At 42.0% G+C, this 15984-nt stretch overlaps 1 protein-coding gene across 2 annotated transcripts in view; it reads left to right on the top strand.

Annotated features, from left to right (window-relative positions):
* DMXL1 (Dmx like 1) overlaps positions 1-15984 on the top strand; it is a 2236090-nt gene that overhangs the window by 1510145 nt on the left and 709961 nt on the right. For both annotated transcript variants that reach the window (XM_086961064.1, XM_086961065.1), the window contains one exon: positions 3161-3297. In XM_086961064.1, coding sequence (XP_086817190.1) covers positions 3161-3297 — 137 coding nt within the window. The remainder of the gene's footprint in view (positions 1-3160; positions 3298-15984) is intronic.

Below are 15984 nucleotides of genomic sequence, written 5' to 3' on the forward strand. Positions count from 1 at the left end.
CTGCTGATGGATTATGCCAGATGGCATTTGTGGGCTCTGCAGTGGGACCTGAAGTTCCAGTGAGCTCAACATCAAGAGAATCTGTCTGATAGCATCCAGATCTCAGAGGGCACTGCACACCAATTGCAGTGGTGGCTTACAAACCAGGATTGGTCGAAGGCAGATCCCTCTCTCTTACTCAATCAAAATTAACAGTGGTTACTGATGCATCACTTCTGGGATGGGGCAGCCACATGGGGAAGCCGAAGATCAGAGGCCTCTGGTCTCCGGCGGAGTCCGGACTCCACATCAACCTTCTGGAGCTTCGGGTGATTCATCTTGTACTCAAGGCATTCCTTCCCTTTGTCCGGGGAAAGGTAGTGCAGGTGTTCACGGACAACACCACCGTCATGTAGTACTGCAACAAACAAAGTGGAGTGGGGTTGTGGACCCTATGTCGAGGCCCTCCGCCTGTGGACATGGCTGGAACATCAGTGCATATCCATGGTGGTTCAACACCTGGCACGTTATCTTAACGCCAGGGCAGATGAACTCAGCTGCAGGTGCATGATGGATCACGAATGGAGTCTTCACTCGAAGGTGGTGCAAGGTATCTTTCAGCAGTGGGGAGAGCCTTGGTTAGATCTGTTCGCCACAGAAGAGAACGAGCAGCGCCTTTATGCCTATACCACTTCTGCCCAGAGCACTGAAGAAGATCAAGCACGACCGGGCCCAAGCCATTCTTGTGTCTCCTGATTGGCATGAAGAGTCTGGTATCCCGAGCTGCTCAACATGGCCATTGGTCCTCCAATCAGACTGCCTCTTTGGGAGGATCTTCTGTTGCACCAGCAGGGGACGGTCTTCCACCCGAACCTGTCCAGCCTTAACCTCCTTGCGTGGAGATTGAGCAGCTGCAGTTGACATCATTTGACCAGCCTCCCGAAGTCTACAATGTTATCTTGGCAGCCAGGCATCCCTCCACTAAGACGGTATACGCCTGCAGATGGAACAAATTTGTGGCATGGTGTGCAGCAAAGGCTGTGGATCCCCTTTCCGCCTCTCTTTCTGAGGTTCTCTTGTTCCTCATTTCTTTGGCCCAGCAGGGCTCTGCTCTGGGCACCTTTAAAGAGCTACCTCTCGGCCATTTCAGCCTTCCTTAGGCTCCCTGATCAGCCTTCTCTTTTCAAGTCCCCTGTTGTAAATACAATTCCTTAAGGCCACTACTCCTCTTTCCTCCTGTTCTCTTCATAATGCCTCAGTGGGACTTGAACTTGGTTCTTACCTACCTTTAAGCCGCTAGATAACTGTCTTCTCAGACTTCTCATTTTGAAAACTGCCTTCCTGGTGGCCATCACCCCTGCACGCAGAATGAGTGAGCTTAAAGCTCTTTCTTCTAAGCCTCCCTTTCTGGCTGTCCATCCGGACAATGTCATCCTGAGAACCAGACCTTCCTTTCTTCCCAAGGTGGTTACTTCTTTCCACATTGGCCAAACCATCACTTTGCCCACCTTTTTTCCGCATCCTTCAAAAGAGGAAGAGAGGCTCCACTGTCTGGATCCAAAAGTGTGCTTTCCTTCTACTTGAATTTCACCAAAGAACTCTGGGTGGACAACCAGCTCTTTGTTGGTTACATGGGCGCTAAGAAAGGTGGGACAAACGAACCATCTCCAGGTAGGTTGTTCTGTGCATCAAAGCCTGCAACTCTTTGGCAAAGAAGGAGCCTCCAGTAGGGGCTGCGCACCCATTCCATCAGGGCGACTGCAGCTACTATTGCTTTGGGACGAGGAGTCCCCCTGAATGACATCTTTCAGCATGCTACGTGGCCATCGCTGCACACGTTCACCAGGCACTACTGCCTGGACAACCAAGTCTGAAGAGACAGCTTCTTTGGCCATTCTGTTCTCCAGGACTTTCTAGTGTGAACTTGGTTCGCAGACCCACCTCCTGGGTTGGTAATGCTAGGGTATCTATTCTAAGGTAAAGAATCTATAACCGTTTCTTTCAGATGAACAAGTTATTAACCTTCGGTAATGATATATTTGTAGGAAACATAGATTAGTTATAGATTCCTTACCGCCCCAACCATCCTCCCCATTCTACAAACTGACTTCTAAGGTTAAGGTCATCCTTTCATGGCCCTAGTTTTGTGCACCAGTAGTCAGTGTCTTGCATGGCTCTGCACTTCTGGCATGGAAAATCGTGTACAGAACTGATGTCACACCACAAGGGCGGCTTCGAAGTAGCTACCGCAACATCATCCCGGCGACCACGACACCGACGACTAACGCGAAGTCGACTGAAGCCACCTACCGACGCGCAGGGGTACTGCTGACAAAAAACTTTCCGGATCCAGTATGATGCCTGGGGGTAATTCTAAGGTAAGGAATCTATAACTAGCTTATGTTACTTACAGATTTATTGTTACCGAAGGTATGTACTTTTATGGCTGTTCTATCAAGACGAATAACGTTTTATGAACCGACCTGATATGGTATGAAGGCTTAAAATGTATATCATCCAAAATATTTTAAGAGAGGGTTTAGTGTTGTGAGTTAAATTGAGAGACCCTTAGCACTTCATACAAGAAGCGATCAGGAGGTGCTAATTTTCAGATAGAATAAAATGTTACATGCCCCTTATATTTTGAAAGCAAGAAATCTTGGCTTTTCCTTGCAGTCAGTATTCTATGGCCAGCTCAAGTCTGTCTTTAAGAATTCTCACGGTGTAGGTCTGCAGGCAGCAAAACAAATTTAATAGAAACAATTCATAGAATTTTATAATGCAAAAAGCAGTTGTCCCTATTACTCAGATCATGCAAAACATGTGAATACCCACACACCTACAAGAAATGGGATGTTCACTGAATTTTACAGTGACCATGCCTTTTCTCGATCCTAACTTTTACATTTATGACGGTCGATAATTTGCCAACCATATAGGCAGCTTTTCTACAAGCAGATGGCTAGTTGATTGTATAGTTCCACAAATCCTGATTGATTCTGTCAACTAAGATGTGAATTTTCTTTTATAAATTATATTTTCGTTCACCTAACGTCTGTTCATAAGTGCAAGAGATTTTGTAACTGATCAGGATTTCTGGCACAAAAGAAACAAAAATTATCCTGCACAGTCATATTTAAAGCCCGTAATAAATATTCTATTTTTGTATGTGATTTTACAGCCCTTTCTTCCACCATCACTCAGTAAAGTAGAGTACGATTCAGAGGAAAGCCAGGAAAGTGGTGACGATGATGATTTTGAAGAAGATTCATATTCAGACACTCAACTCCATGAGCATTCAAATCCAAACTCTTACAGGTAGTGTCCAAAATGAGATCTGAACTTTTACAAAATGCTGACCATTTAAATGTTTTTGATCAGGTAGCTATAAAAATGTGGTTTCTTATGCCTAGTTGCACCCTACTCTTTGGCTCCTCCAGACCTACCAGGCATTGCGTTCACTATATTTTCTATTCCGAAAATAATTTGAGAGCAACAGTATTTGCAGTTCGAACACCAATGTTCAACCAAAATTAATTGTATGACGCTCACTTCAACATGCACATTTTGAGAAACACACACTTTTTATTGATGGAAAGCTGCATGGTAGTTGGAGTAAATAATCTTGCAATATGTTCATTGTTATTCCTGAGTGTGTCTGGTTCCACCGTAGGTAAATTAATTCAATATAATGTCATTCAGAATGTATCAGGCTTGTCTTATTGTAGTACTGTTAAATCAGGAAGGGCAAGATTAACTTTGAGCTATAACTAGCCTGATAGAAGCAGAGAAAGAAAAGATGCTTGTATATTTTTTCTAGTTTGTAAATTCACTTTTTGTGTTGGAAAAAACATTTATCATATCTAAGAGATGATGGTTCATGTCTAATCTACGAAATCTAATTTAAACTAAGCTTAATAAGGCTGTTTTAGGACCACCCATTTTTTTTTTTTTGGCATCTGTGAAGGTGATTTACATGAACACAGGACCATATTTGTGAGCAAGCTCTCAGCAACGTCTTTATTTCTTAATTGATTATTAATTCATCACTCCCATGGATGAAAGTTAGTGCAGGTTTGACGTGTTATGGAGGTTCTGCCTTTCGTGATACACTTATTGTTATCAATACGTAATATACATACATTACATGCTCTTTAAGCCAGCCTTCTTCTGACATATCTTTCCATTTGTTTGTTCAACTGTCAATCACAATTTTGGTTAACCCAAAGAATTACATATATGTAATGGGAAAATCGGTAAAACCCCCCTTTTGTTATTGGTTGTCACTGACATTTTGGTTGAGCCCATATGACAACATAATGCCCTTACCATGCATCCATTACTATGCAATGCCTTTACCACGCATTGCCTTTACAACGCATTGCCTTTACAACGCAAGCCTTAACCATGAATGTCTTTACATCGCAAGGTAAGTATATGTAACGTAAGAAGGTAAGTGTATGTGTGTGCTAATTGGCTGTCAACACTCCAAACCAGGAAGTGTTGGCAGCCATCTTGTGCCTCTGTAGAACGTGGCACAATAAACCTAATAAACAAATGCGAAAAACGCAAAAAGGGGGAAGGGTAGAAACACCCTGACCCCCTCGGCTTGCTAAGGGGGTCCCACAAGGACCCCAAGGCCAAAATATATATATATATTTTTTAAATTGGCAAAATCCACGCAGGATGCGCGGATCTTGCCGATTAAAAAAAAAATTAAATTTAAAAAAATGAAGTGCGGGCTCCCACACTTGCATATGATAATTAGCCCCCGGGGGGCCAAACCCTGGGGGCAGGATGAAAAAAAGTGTGGGGGAGCCCAATCCCCCCACACTGTCCTGGGGACCGCCACCCCCCAGGCTTTATCTTAATTTACTTGGGGGGCTCACGGCCCCCCAGCAGGCCCGGGGACCCGGGGGCATCTTCAAATTGGGTGAGGGGCTCTCAGACCCTCCATCCCTGGGGACCACCGCCCCCTGGGTCTTCTAAAAATTTGGTGTGGGAGGCTCCCAGGCCCCCCCGCAGCCCCGGGGACCGCCACCACCCGGGGCTTCTTAAAATTAGTAGGGGGGGCTCTCGGGCCCCCCTCCAGCCCCGGGGACCGCCACCCCACAGGGCTTCTAGTTCTGAGAGCCCCCCAGCCCTGGGGACCGCCATCCCACGGAGGTGCGTTGCAGAGAGGTGTAAAAAGGGGCGTGGCCTCTGACACTTCTCTGCAGTGCAGCTCCCTGGCGCATACTGGAGGTACCTGCTGGGCTAGTTGGCCCACAGGGGACCTCAGGATTGAGGAGAAATTAATTCTCCATTTTAAAATGCCCCACAGGGCGTGTTTGCACACATGTCACCTCAGGCCCTGCCCCCTTCCTTTACCATTGTGCAAACGTGCCCTGTGGTGCGTTTTAAGTTGAGGAATTAATTCCTCTTCAATCTTGAGGGTCCCTGGGGGCCAACTAGCCCACCAGGAACATCCAGTATGCGCCAGGGAGCTGTTGCAGAGAGGTGTTCAGAGGCCATGCCCCTCTTTACACCTCTCTGCAATGCAGCTCTGTGGCACTTACTGGAGGTACCTGGTGGGCTAGTTGGACCCTAGGGACCCACAGGATTCAAGGGGACTTAATCTCCCAAATTAAAATGAACACATGGGGCGTTTACACAGGGGCGAAGGGAGGGGACAGGGCCTGAGGTCACATGTGCAAAGACGCCCTGTGGTGTGTTTTAATCTGGGGAAATAATTCCCCTTCAATCCTGAGGGCCCTTGTGGGCTAACTAGCCCACCAGGTGCTTCCAGTAAGCGCCGCTGCGTTGCAGAGAGGTGGCCCAGGCCGTGCCCCTTTTTACACCTCTCTGCAACGCAGCTCTGTGGCGCTTACTGGAGGTACCTAGTGGGCTACTTGGACCCCAGGGACCCTGAGGATTCAAGGGGACTTAATCTCCCAAATTAAAATGGACACAGGGCGCGTTTAGACAGTGGTGAAGGGAGGGGATGGTGTAGGAAAGTGGCTCTATATATAGTGCACCAAAGTAAAATCAGCCAAACTACGAATTCCGATTTACTCGCCTGTTATCAGGAGAGACCTCAGTGCTGCATCTTTGAGCCCAGTACTGATCCTGAAAAGTAATTCTAAACCTACTTACCAGTAACTTGAATTTGCTTCCATATGCTATCATTGACTGGTTTCACTTGGAAATTCTTCCAAGTGTGGAGTTTTGGAACTTTAAAATATTTACCTAACATCATCCGAACAACGAATTCCAAATACCTCACCTGTTATCAGGAGAGAACCCAGTGCTGCATCTTTTAGCCCAGCACTGACCCTGAAAAGTAATTCTAACCGTACTTACTAGTAACTTGCATTTCCTTGCATAGGAATCCATTGTCTGGTTTTCACTAGAAAAGTTTCTATTTTCACAAAATACAAATATTCCTTAAAAATCGACTGTATGACTTAAACGCATTCTTTCAACTGTTTACAGGAGATGCACCAGTGCTGGATCAAGGATCCACCACTAAGTAAGAAAAAGTAACAATAACACTACTTACCTGCTAAGTGAATTTCAGGCTAACAGGATAACATTGGTGATTCAATGTGAAAAAGTGTCTAAGTGTCAACTTTTAAAATACAATAATATTCCTTAAAATTCACTACTGTAACTAAAACGCTTTTACTCAACTGCTTACAGGAGATGTCCCAGGACTGAATCTAGGATACAGTTCTGTGGTTAGAAAAGTAATCCATAAAGTAACTAATTACATTTAACTAGAAATTTCCATTCAGCTCAATGTTGCATTGTGTTTGAAATTGTGTTTCCCATTTCAACAACTGTAACTACTGTACTTAAAAGTCTATTGCCTATTTGCAAAGTATTTTAACTAAAGTAATTCATTCTGAGAAAGTATATTTTGTAATTTAATGTATAATGTAATTATAATGTAATTTTAAAAATACAATATCTAAAAATAAATAGTGTAAAAAATGTAGTAAAGCAGTATCAAAAAATAAATATAACAATTAATACATTTAAAAATGTTCATTTACAAAACCTTTGAAATTCACTGAAAAAACCGTAGGTTTCAGACATGTTATAGTTAGGAATTAGCATTTAAAAAACCTTTGAAATTCACTGAAAAAACCATAGGTTTCAGACATGTTAAAGTTAGGAATTAGCAGTTAAAAAAACCTTAGAAATTCACTGAAAAAAACATAGGTTTTAGGGGTGTTCTAGTTAGCTGGACATTTCAATTGTACAAAACCATTGAAATTCCTCCGCACGCGCAATCCACTGCTGATGATGTTACATATTATATCATTCATGACATGGTCTGTGACATCACTGATGACATCTTAAATGACATCACTGATTACATCATCCACGTGACAATCTGATACATCTTATCATACACTAGTATAACCCTTCAACACTCATTATAAAATATGGAGTATCCTATTTGAAACCATTGACACACCAATACCAATTTCTAAAAACCCAGTCAGTGATTTCTAAATCTACACACACATCTAAACACTTACCTATAGATTCACTCATACATGCTAACAAAGATCAATAGAACACTATTAAATATACTTATACACCTACATCGACATTACACTCCAGCACACATCCTATTAACCTATGCACTCATCCTACTCCCTTATGCAAACAATTGATCATACTTACATTTACTAAGCAACACACTTATACAAACACCACTTTATGTATTCATATAGATAGTTACTCATACTAAGTGTGTTATAAAATAACAATTACAAGTATACACTGTTCGATACAGTCACTCATACAATCACTGAGTCTTATGTATACTTATTTATATACAACTGTCACATACACTGCCTTTTAAATTTCTAGTTTGTTGGATATTGTATCATTGAGAAATATATTTACTCATCACCACACCCATAAAGAGATTCACTCACCCAAACAACTGTTTCCACATACAGTCTTAACCTCATATACCTACTAAATCAGCTATTTACACATATTTGGACAGTCACACACCTCCCACCCAACCACACACACATCCACTATCCCATACAAATACTCACTCAACTTATTAATAACTAATATAGACTTTCACATAGCTAGTAACCAACGTATGTAGTAGTTTACACAACAAGAGATAGTGATACAGGTATTCACACAGTTTATTCACTATCCCATATATTTAGTGAAACACTTTAAATTAGTCACTTAAACAGTCAATCACATTGCTACTAAATCCTCCATTCAGACATATATACATCCACTCAGTCTTCAATGCCGATTGATATATATATATATATATATTCACTGAAAAAACCATAGGTTATAGACCATATATAGTTAAGGATTAGCATTTACAAAACCTTATTTTACTCGCACAAAACCATTGAAATTCCATATATAGTTAGTTGCACTAACTATATATCGCGCACCCGCAATCCATTGCTAATGATGTCACATATTACATCATTCATGACATGGTCAGTGACATCACTGATGACATCACTGATGACATCTCAAATGACATCACTGATGACATCACTGACATCTCATTTGACATTACTGATCACATCACTGATGATATCATTTATGTGATAATACAATGAACATCTTCAGACTCTAATATAACCTTAGATACAATCAGTATAAACAGACACTCACAGACTGTCACTTATCCATGGAGTTACTCACACACCTACTCAGTCATGCAAAAGATTAATCACACCTCCATTTCCTCAACTATACAGTTATACACACCTTACTTATTCAAACATATACTAACACATATTTACTCTCTTATACAATCCCTGATACAAGTTCACAATGATCGATACAGCCACTCTCACATTCACTAGCTCTTATGTTCAGTTATTTATATATGTCAACTCTCACATGGACTGTGTTTTACATATGTACTTACTTTGACATGTAGCACTGAGATATCCATTCACTCACCAATACACTCATGCAGTCAGTCGACCGCCCATACAGCTGTTTCCACATGCACTTTTGAACCCATACATTTAGTTAATCAACTGCTCACACATCTATGCACAGAGTCATACACCTCCCAGCCACCCACACACATACTCAGTCTCCCATACAAATACTTGGGCAACCATTCAATAACCCATATAGTTACTCATATAGCTACTGATTTAAACATGCAGCAGTTTACAGAACAACATATATAATGATTGCCAAATTAAGACAGTTTAGTCACTAACCCATGCACTCAGTGAGACACATTTAATCACTCACTCATACAGTCAGTCATGCACCTACTAAATCCTTCATCCAGACACTTATACATCCACTCATTCTTCAATATGTAAGACATATTTTAACTTTACAGAAACATACAGTCACTGGGTGTTGTCATCAGTGATGTCATCAGTGAAGTCATTTGAGATGTCATCAGTGATGTCATCAGTGATGTCATTTGAGATGTCATCAGTGATGTCATCAGTGATGTCACTGACCATGTCATGAATGATGTAATATGTGACATCATTAGCAATGGATTGCGGGTGCGCGATATATAGTTAGTGCAACTAACTATATATGGAATTTCAATGGTTTTGTGCGAGTAAAATAAGGTTTTGTAAATGCTAATCCTTAACTATATATGGTCTATAACCTATGGTTTTTTCAGTGAATTTTCAAGGTTTTGTAAATGCAAATTCCTAACTATATATGGTCTATAACCTATGGTTTTTTCAGTGAATTTCATTGGTTTTTTAAAAGCTAATATCTATAGCTGTAAAATATATTCTTTATTACGTGACGTATCACATAGCCCGTGAGACGCCTCATGATGCATCGCATAACCGTGACGTATCGTCTCTGCAGCGCAAACCAAACCCGTAACGTAAGCGCGCCAGAGCACGCTTAAAGATATATATATATTTTTTTTACCTTAATTAGACAAAATCCACACGTGCACATATCACAAACGTTCCAAAAACACAATATGTCGGACTCCCATTACGCTGCCAGTTAGCTGCCCGGTTAACGTACCGGAAAGCACCTCTACCGCGAAAAATCGCAATATTTTTTTCTTTTGCCCCGCGGGCAACTTTAATAGCCCCCTCATCAATCCTAGGGGTTCACCTTACCCCTTTCCTTCATTTACACCTTTTTTTTTTCCACCTCTTGTCTCTCGATCTCCAGACTGTTTACAATGTTAACAGCCAATCAGCTACTCCTCAGACTCCCGTTACGCTGCCGGTTAGCTGCCCGGTTAGCTGCCCGGTTAGCTGCCCGGTTCGCGTACCGGGACGCGTCTCTACGGCGAAAAAATCGGAATTTTTAAAAAAAAAAATTTTTGCCCCGCGTGGCTCTATAATATCCCCCTCATCAATCCTAGGGGGTCAGAAGGGGTCTACCTTGCCCCCTTTCCTTTATTTCCCCCTTTGTTTTGGCCTCCTCTTGTCTCTCGATCCTACCGAGAGACAAGATGGCGGCCGCTCCGGACTGTTTAGAATGTTGACAGACACCAGAGAGCCAATCAGCTTCGCATCGCAAAGTTCCGATACGCGAAAAGTACGCGAACCGGAGCGCTGCCCGGAGCGCTGTTACAGATATATATCTTGTTTAAAACGTTAATTTCTCAAAATTCACTGAAGCACATATATTGAGACCTAGCAAAGGCACATCGGGCTAACAGTCCCTACAATTTTGCCAAGTTTCGTGCAAATCCATTCAGCCGTTCGGGCTAAAAGTGAGTCCAACCGCCCTATGGAAAAATGAATGGGAAAAACGTGTTTTGGGACCCCCCTTTTTTCTCGGCCCCCCCTTGAAGAACCCCCCCCAAATTTTCAGGGGCTGCTCAGAAACAAAATGTGCCATTTTCCTGAAAATTTCAGCCAATTCCGTCCACAAACGCCAAAGTTATTAGACATAGAATTTTCAGAAATCCCATAGGGAAAAAATCCTAACTATATATACCTACTGGCTATCGCCAGTAGGTAATATATATATATATGTATATATATGTATATATATATATATATATATATATATATATATATATATATATATTGATGCTCCACTTGCACCTGCCTGTCGCACTCCTAGGCTGGTGCCTGCCAGTCGGGGGTGCGCCCGACAACAATATCGGCTCAAAAATCCCTCCCCGCAATGGAACGGGAAATCAGGAAGCAGCACTCCCAGGATAAGTTCACAGATGTTTTATTCTCTCAAAAAACGCACTTTCAGCACTCGGCCTTCCTCAGTAATGAGACGGAAAACACGGCGAACACAATGCATTTAATCCATCACGTGTCATCACAGCTAAACATAGAAGTAGGACACGAAGATAAAACCATGTCCGCCATCTTGGAATGGGTCTGTATCACATTAATATTATGGCAAGATACATACAATTCGAAAGTATCTAAAGATCAAAATTGACAAGATACCCACAATTCATAAGCATCTAAAGATCAAATGATCAAATTAACTTGCATTCTATAACGCCCTGAATGGGCTATATAATGACATACTACTGCCATCAGACCCGCACATAAGACTGTGTTATACTGCCCTGTATGGGCTACTAATCATCACAGTATAAATAACATGATGGTACAATGTATCAACCCAATATAAATCACGTTAAGAATTCATCATAGACAAATATAACATGGAAAGGAAAAGGAAAAGGAAACAATGGTTATGGTTAATCAATAACAGTACACATATCACATATCAATCATATTAGATGGACAGCCAAGTCCTCATGCATGTTCAGTCCCATAGGCATCTTGCTTTGTAGATCAATAATGTATCGCGATTCCAGTCGCCTGAGCTTTTGTAATCTGTCCCCCCCTCTTACACTGATTGGACAGAGTCTAGACAAAAGTACGATAACAGATCCCTGTTACATGCATGCTCTTTATCAAAATGTCTAGCTACAGGATAGCTCACATCCGCATTTTGAATCGCTCTTTGATGTTCTAAAATTCTCAATTTCACTGGATTCGTTGTGCTTCCAACATACCTTCTGCCACAAGGACATGTCAGACAATACACAACGTATGGTGTGGTACATGTGAGAAATTTCTGTATTCTCCTAGGCTGTTTCACCCCTGGTACATTATATTGTGTGGTACGTTTACTCGCTTTACACGCCTTACAGCGTCCACAAGGAAAAAAACCTTTCATGGGTTCTGACTTGGGTTTGAACTCTTCATGGTGGCTATGGACTAAATAGTCTCTCAGTGCTCTCGCTTTCCTAAAAGTCACCAAAGGATAAGAGGGTAAGTCTTGTTTTATGACATTATCCGTCATCAGGATATTCCAATGCTTACGCATAATGCGTTTAATGTCTGTAGCATTACTCGAGTAGGTAGTTATGAGTCTAAACGGCCCCCCAACAGTTTTCTTATTGTCTGTCTTTTTGTCTATTTTATCTTCTATTAGTCTTTTTCTTTCTAGATTATGAACTTTACTTAAAGCTTGCCTGAGTACCCCATCTTTGTACCCCCTTGCTTTAAATCTCTGTATGCTACTACTCGCCGCTTTACAGAACTCCTGCTCCTTGGTGTTGTTCCTCTTTATCTGTAGTAGTTCACCATAGGGTGTACTATTGACTAAGCTCCTCGGGTGGCCGCTGGTCGCAAATAAGGTGGAATTCCCAGCGGTCGCCTTGCAAAAGAGTTTAGTGTGAAGACTGCCATTTTCAACAAAAACTGTTAGGTCAAGATAATTGACTTCCCTTTGACTGATTTCTCCTGAGAACTTCAGATTGTTATGATTGTTATTAAGTAACTCCATGTATTCTTTAGCCAATTCAACTGACCCCTCCATTATAATAAAGAGGTCGTCGATATACCGGTACCAACATTTCATGAGATCATTCCATTTCTGATTGACAGGAGACCAGGTCACCTGCTCCTCCCACCACCCCACGAATAAATTCGCGAAGCTGGGGGCGGAGCAGGTGCCCATCGCCACTCCCGTAAGCTGTTTAAAAAAGTCCTTACCAAAGAGAAAAATATTGTTATTTAGGCAGAATCGTAGAAATTCGAGCAGCATTTTATTATGCTCAAAATATTTCACTGGTCTACTCTCCAGAAACCAGGAAATAGCTGATAACCCTTTATCATGCACTATGCACGTATATAGGCTGGTAATGTCAATGACCAACATAGTATACCCATCACACCAATTTATGCTTTCAATGCAGTTCAAAAAGTGTTTCGTGTCCTTCAAATATGATTTTAGATTAACCAGATGTGGAGAAAGAAAAGAGTCTATATAAATGTTCTGTGAGACTACCTTGAGAAGCCACAATAGGCCTACCAGGGGGATTCAATGGGTCCTTATGTATCTTTGGCAGATAATAAAAAGTAGGAGTTACCGGATTTAGACATCTTAAAAATAAATGTTCGTCACAACTCAGCATATTGTTGTTATACCACTTAAGGATCATATCATGGTAATCCTTGATGCTGGTGTTATATACAGATTCCGTAACTCTCATGTATGTGCTGGGATCATTAAGCTGACGTAGCGCTTCCTTTTCATATTGTGTCTTGGTGAGCAACACTATGTTTCCCCCCTTATCCGAGGGTTTGCACACTAAGGAAGAGTCCTCACATAACTTTTTGAGTGCCAAATGTTGTTTGTTGGTAAAGTTCTGCTTCTCGTTTCTTGATTTCGTAGTACTCCTCAAATTGCGTAGATCTTGAATAACAGCTTCAGAGAAAGTGTCTATAGCATCAGTCCCCATTACGGGCATGAAAGTAGAGGTAGGTTTGAAAGTCGTAGCTCCCCCTTTCTGCTGCACTTCCATATCCATGACCAGCTGTGTGTTCCTCAGATTAGAAACTTCGTCCTCATCCACCTCCATCCTCAGTTCTTCCAGAGATGTGATACCAGCCAGATCTCTACAGGTCAGTGTATCATCGTCAGTGCATCCAACAGCCGTTGGTTTCGCCAATGGAGGTTTCAATTTAAAGTATTTGTATAATTTTAGTTTACGGGTAAACTTTAAAAAGATCGATTCGTGTCTGTGTAAACTCAACGTTTTTTTGTGGGCAAAACGTGAATCCGAGTTTGAGGATACTTTGCTCTTCGTCTGTCAGGGTCTTGGGTGTCAAATTGACTATGGTTAGATTGTCCATAATTTCTACATTTTCTTCTTGTAGAAGTTCTTCCTGCTCCTGGTTAAGGGAGGCGAGCCTACGGTGTTTCCGGCTCCAACCCCCCCTCCTCGTCTTCCTCTTGGTCCTCTTTTTTCCTGGGGTTTTACCCCTTCCCCCCTGGAATTGTTGTGTTCGCATCACCTGATACTCCTCGTGAAAACCCGATGATTCAGGTGGACCATCTTGGCCTTCCTCACTAGACACTTCGTCACCCGTAACTGAAGATTCTGAGGTTTCAGGGACTGTAACAGTTGCTGCTGGTTGCTTCTTTTTCAATTCCTTTCTGGGTTTGTCATATTTTTTCGAGAAGGTAAGGACCCTTTCCATGCTATAGTCTCTCTCATCTCTTTCGAATTTCTCTTCCTTTCTTTGTTTAATCTTTTCTTCATATTTCTTTAATCGTTTTTTCATTGCTTCCCGCTTTTCCTCTAATTTAGGTTGATCTTCTTCTTTGGCAAGGTCATGTTCAATCTCTTTGATTTGTGCTAAGGCTTTGTCTCTGTCGCTCCAGGCAAAACGCACTAATATCATTAGACTTCCCTTGCAGGATTGGGCAGTGTGTTCAGCCCATGCATCCAATAATAGGGGGTCCGGATTTTCGTATGCCGGGATCGTGTAGATCCTAAGCCCTCTTGGCACACGATCAACGTCTATATAATTCTGGAGAGAGGTAGCCTCCCACCATTTTCTACATTCTCTTTCATATAGACGCTCCAATGTAGTTAACTTGGCATTCAAGTCCGTTGAATATTTATTCAAAGTTTCTGGTGCTTCTCCCTGTGCCCCAGCAGTCTTGTTTTTATTTTTAAACATGCCTTGCTCAGCTTTGCGCCGCTCCGTCTCGCAAAACATTGCTCCTACTCGTGGTTACAGCCGCAACCACGGTGTCCTTAACGTGAACCCCTGACGCCAGCAATTATCTGACATTCATTAATTGGTGACAAACGGAGATCCACTTACCTGGTATTGCCTTAGATCGCCACACTGTGTCTCTCCTTCCGGACGGCGATGGGCACCGTTTGGGGCTCCGTTGATATATCCAATGTAGTCAGAATTGCGGTGCGACTGGATTTAATATTGATGCTCCACTTGCACCTGCCTGTCGCACTCCTAGGCTGGTGCCTGCCAGTCGGGGGTGCGCCCGACAACAATATCGGCTCAAAAATCCCTCCCCGCAATGGAACGGGAAATCAGGAAGCAGCACTCCCAGGATAAGTTCACAGATGTTTTATTCTCTCAAAAAACGTGCTTTCGGCACTCGGCCTTCCTCAGTAATGAGACGGAAAACACGGCGAACACAATGCATTTAAACCATCACGTGTCATCACAGCTAAACTTAGAAGTAGGACACGAAGATAAAACCATGTCCGCCATCTTGGAATGGGTCTGTATCACATTAATAATATGGCAAGATACATACAATTCGAAAGTATCTAAAGATCAAAATTGACAAGATACCCACAATTCATAAGCATCTAAAGATCAAATGATCAAATTAGCTCGCATTCTATAACGCCCTGAATGGGCTATATAATGACATACTACTGCCAGCAGACCCGCACATAAGACTGTGTTAAAAAAAACTTTGAGTTTACACAAACACGAATCGATCTTTTTAAGTTTACCCGTAAACTGAAATTATACAAATACTTTAAATTGAAACCTCCATTGGCGAAACCAACGGCTGTTGGATGCACTGACGATGATACACTGACCTGTAGAGATCTGGCTGGTATCAGATCTCTGGAAGAACTGAGGATGGAGGTGGATGAGGACGAAGTTTCTAATCTGAGGAACACACAGCTGGTCATGGATATGGAAGTGCAGCAGAAAGGGGGAGCTACGACTTTCA

The sequence above is a fragment of the Lissotriton vulgaris genome, chromosome 3_1 (genome assembly GCF_964263255.1).
Source record: "Lissotriton vulgaris chromosome 3_1, aLisVul1.2, whole genome shotgun sequence".
NCBI lineage: Eukaryota > Metazoa > Chordata > Amphibia > Caudata > Salamandridae > Lissotriton > Lissotriton vulgaris.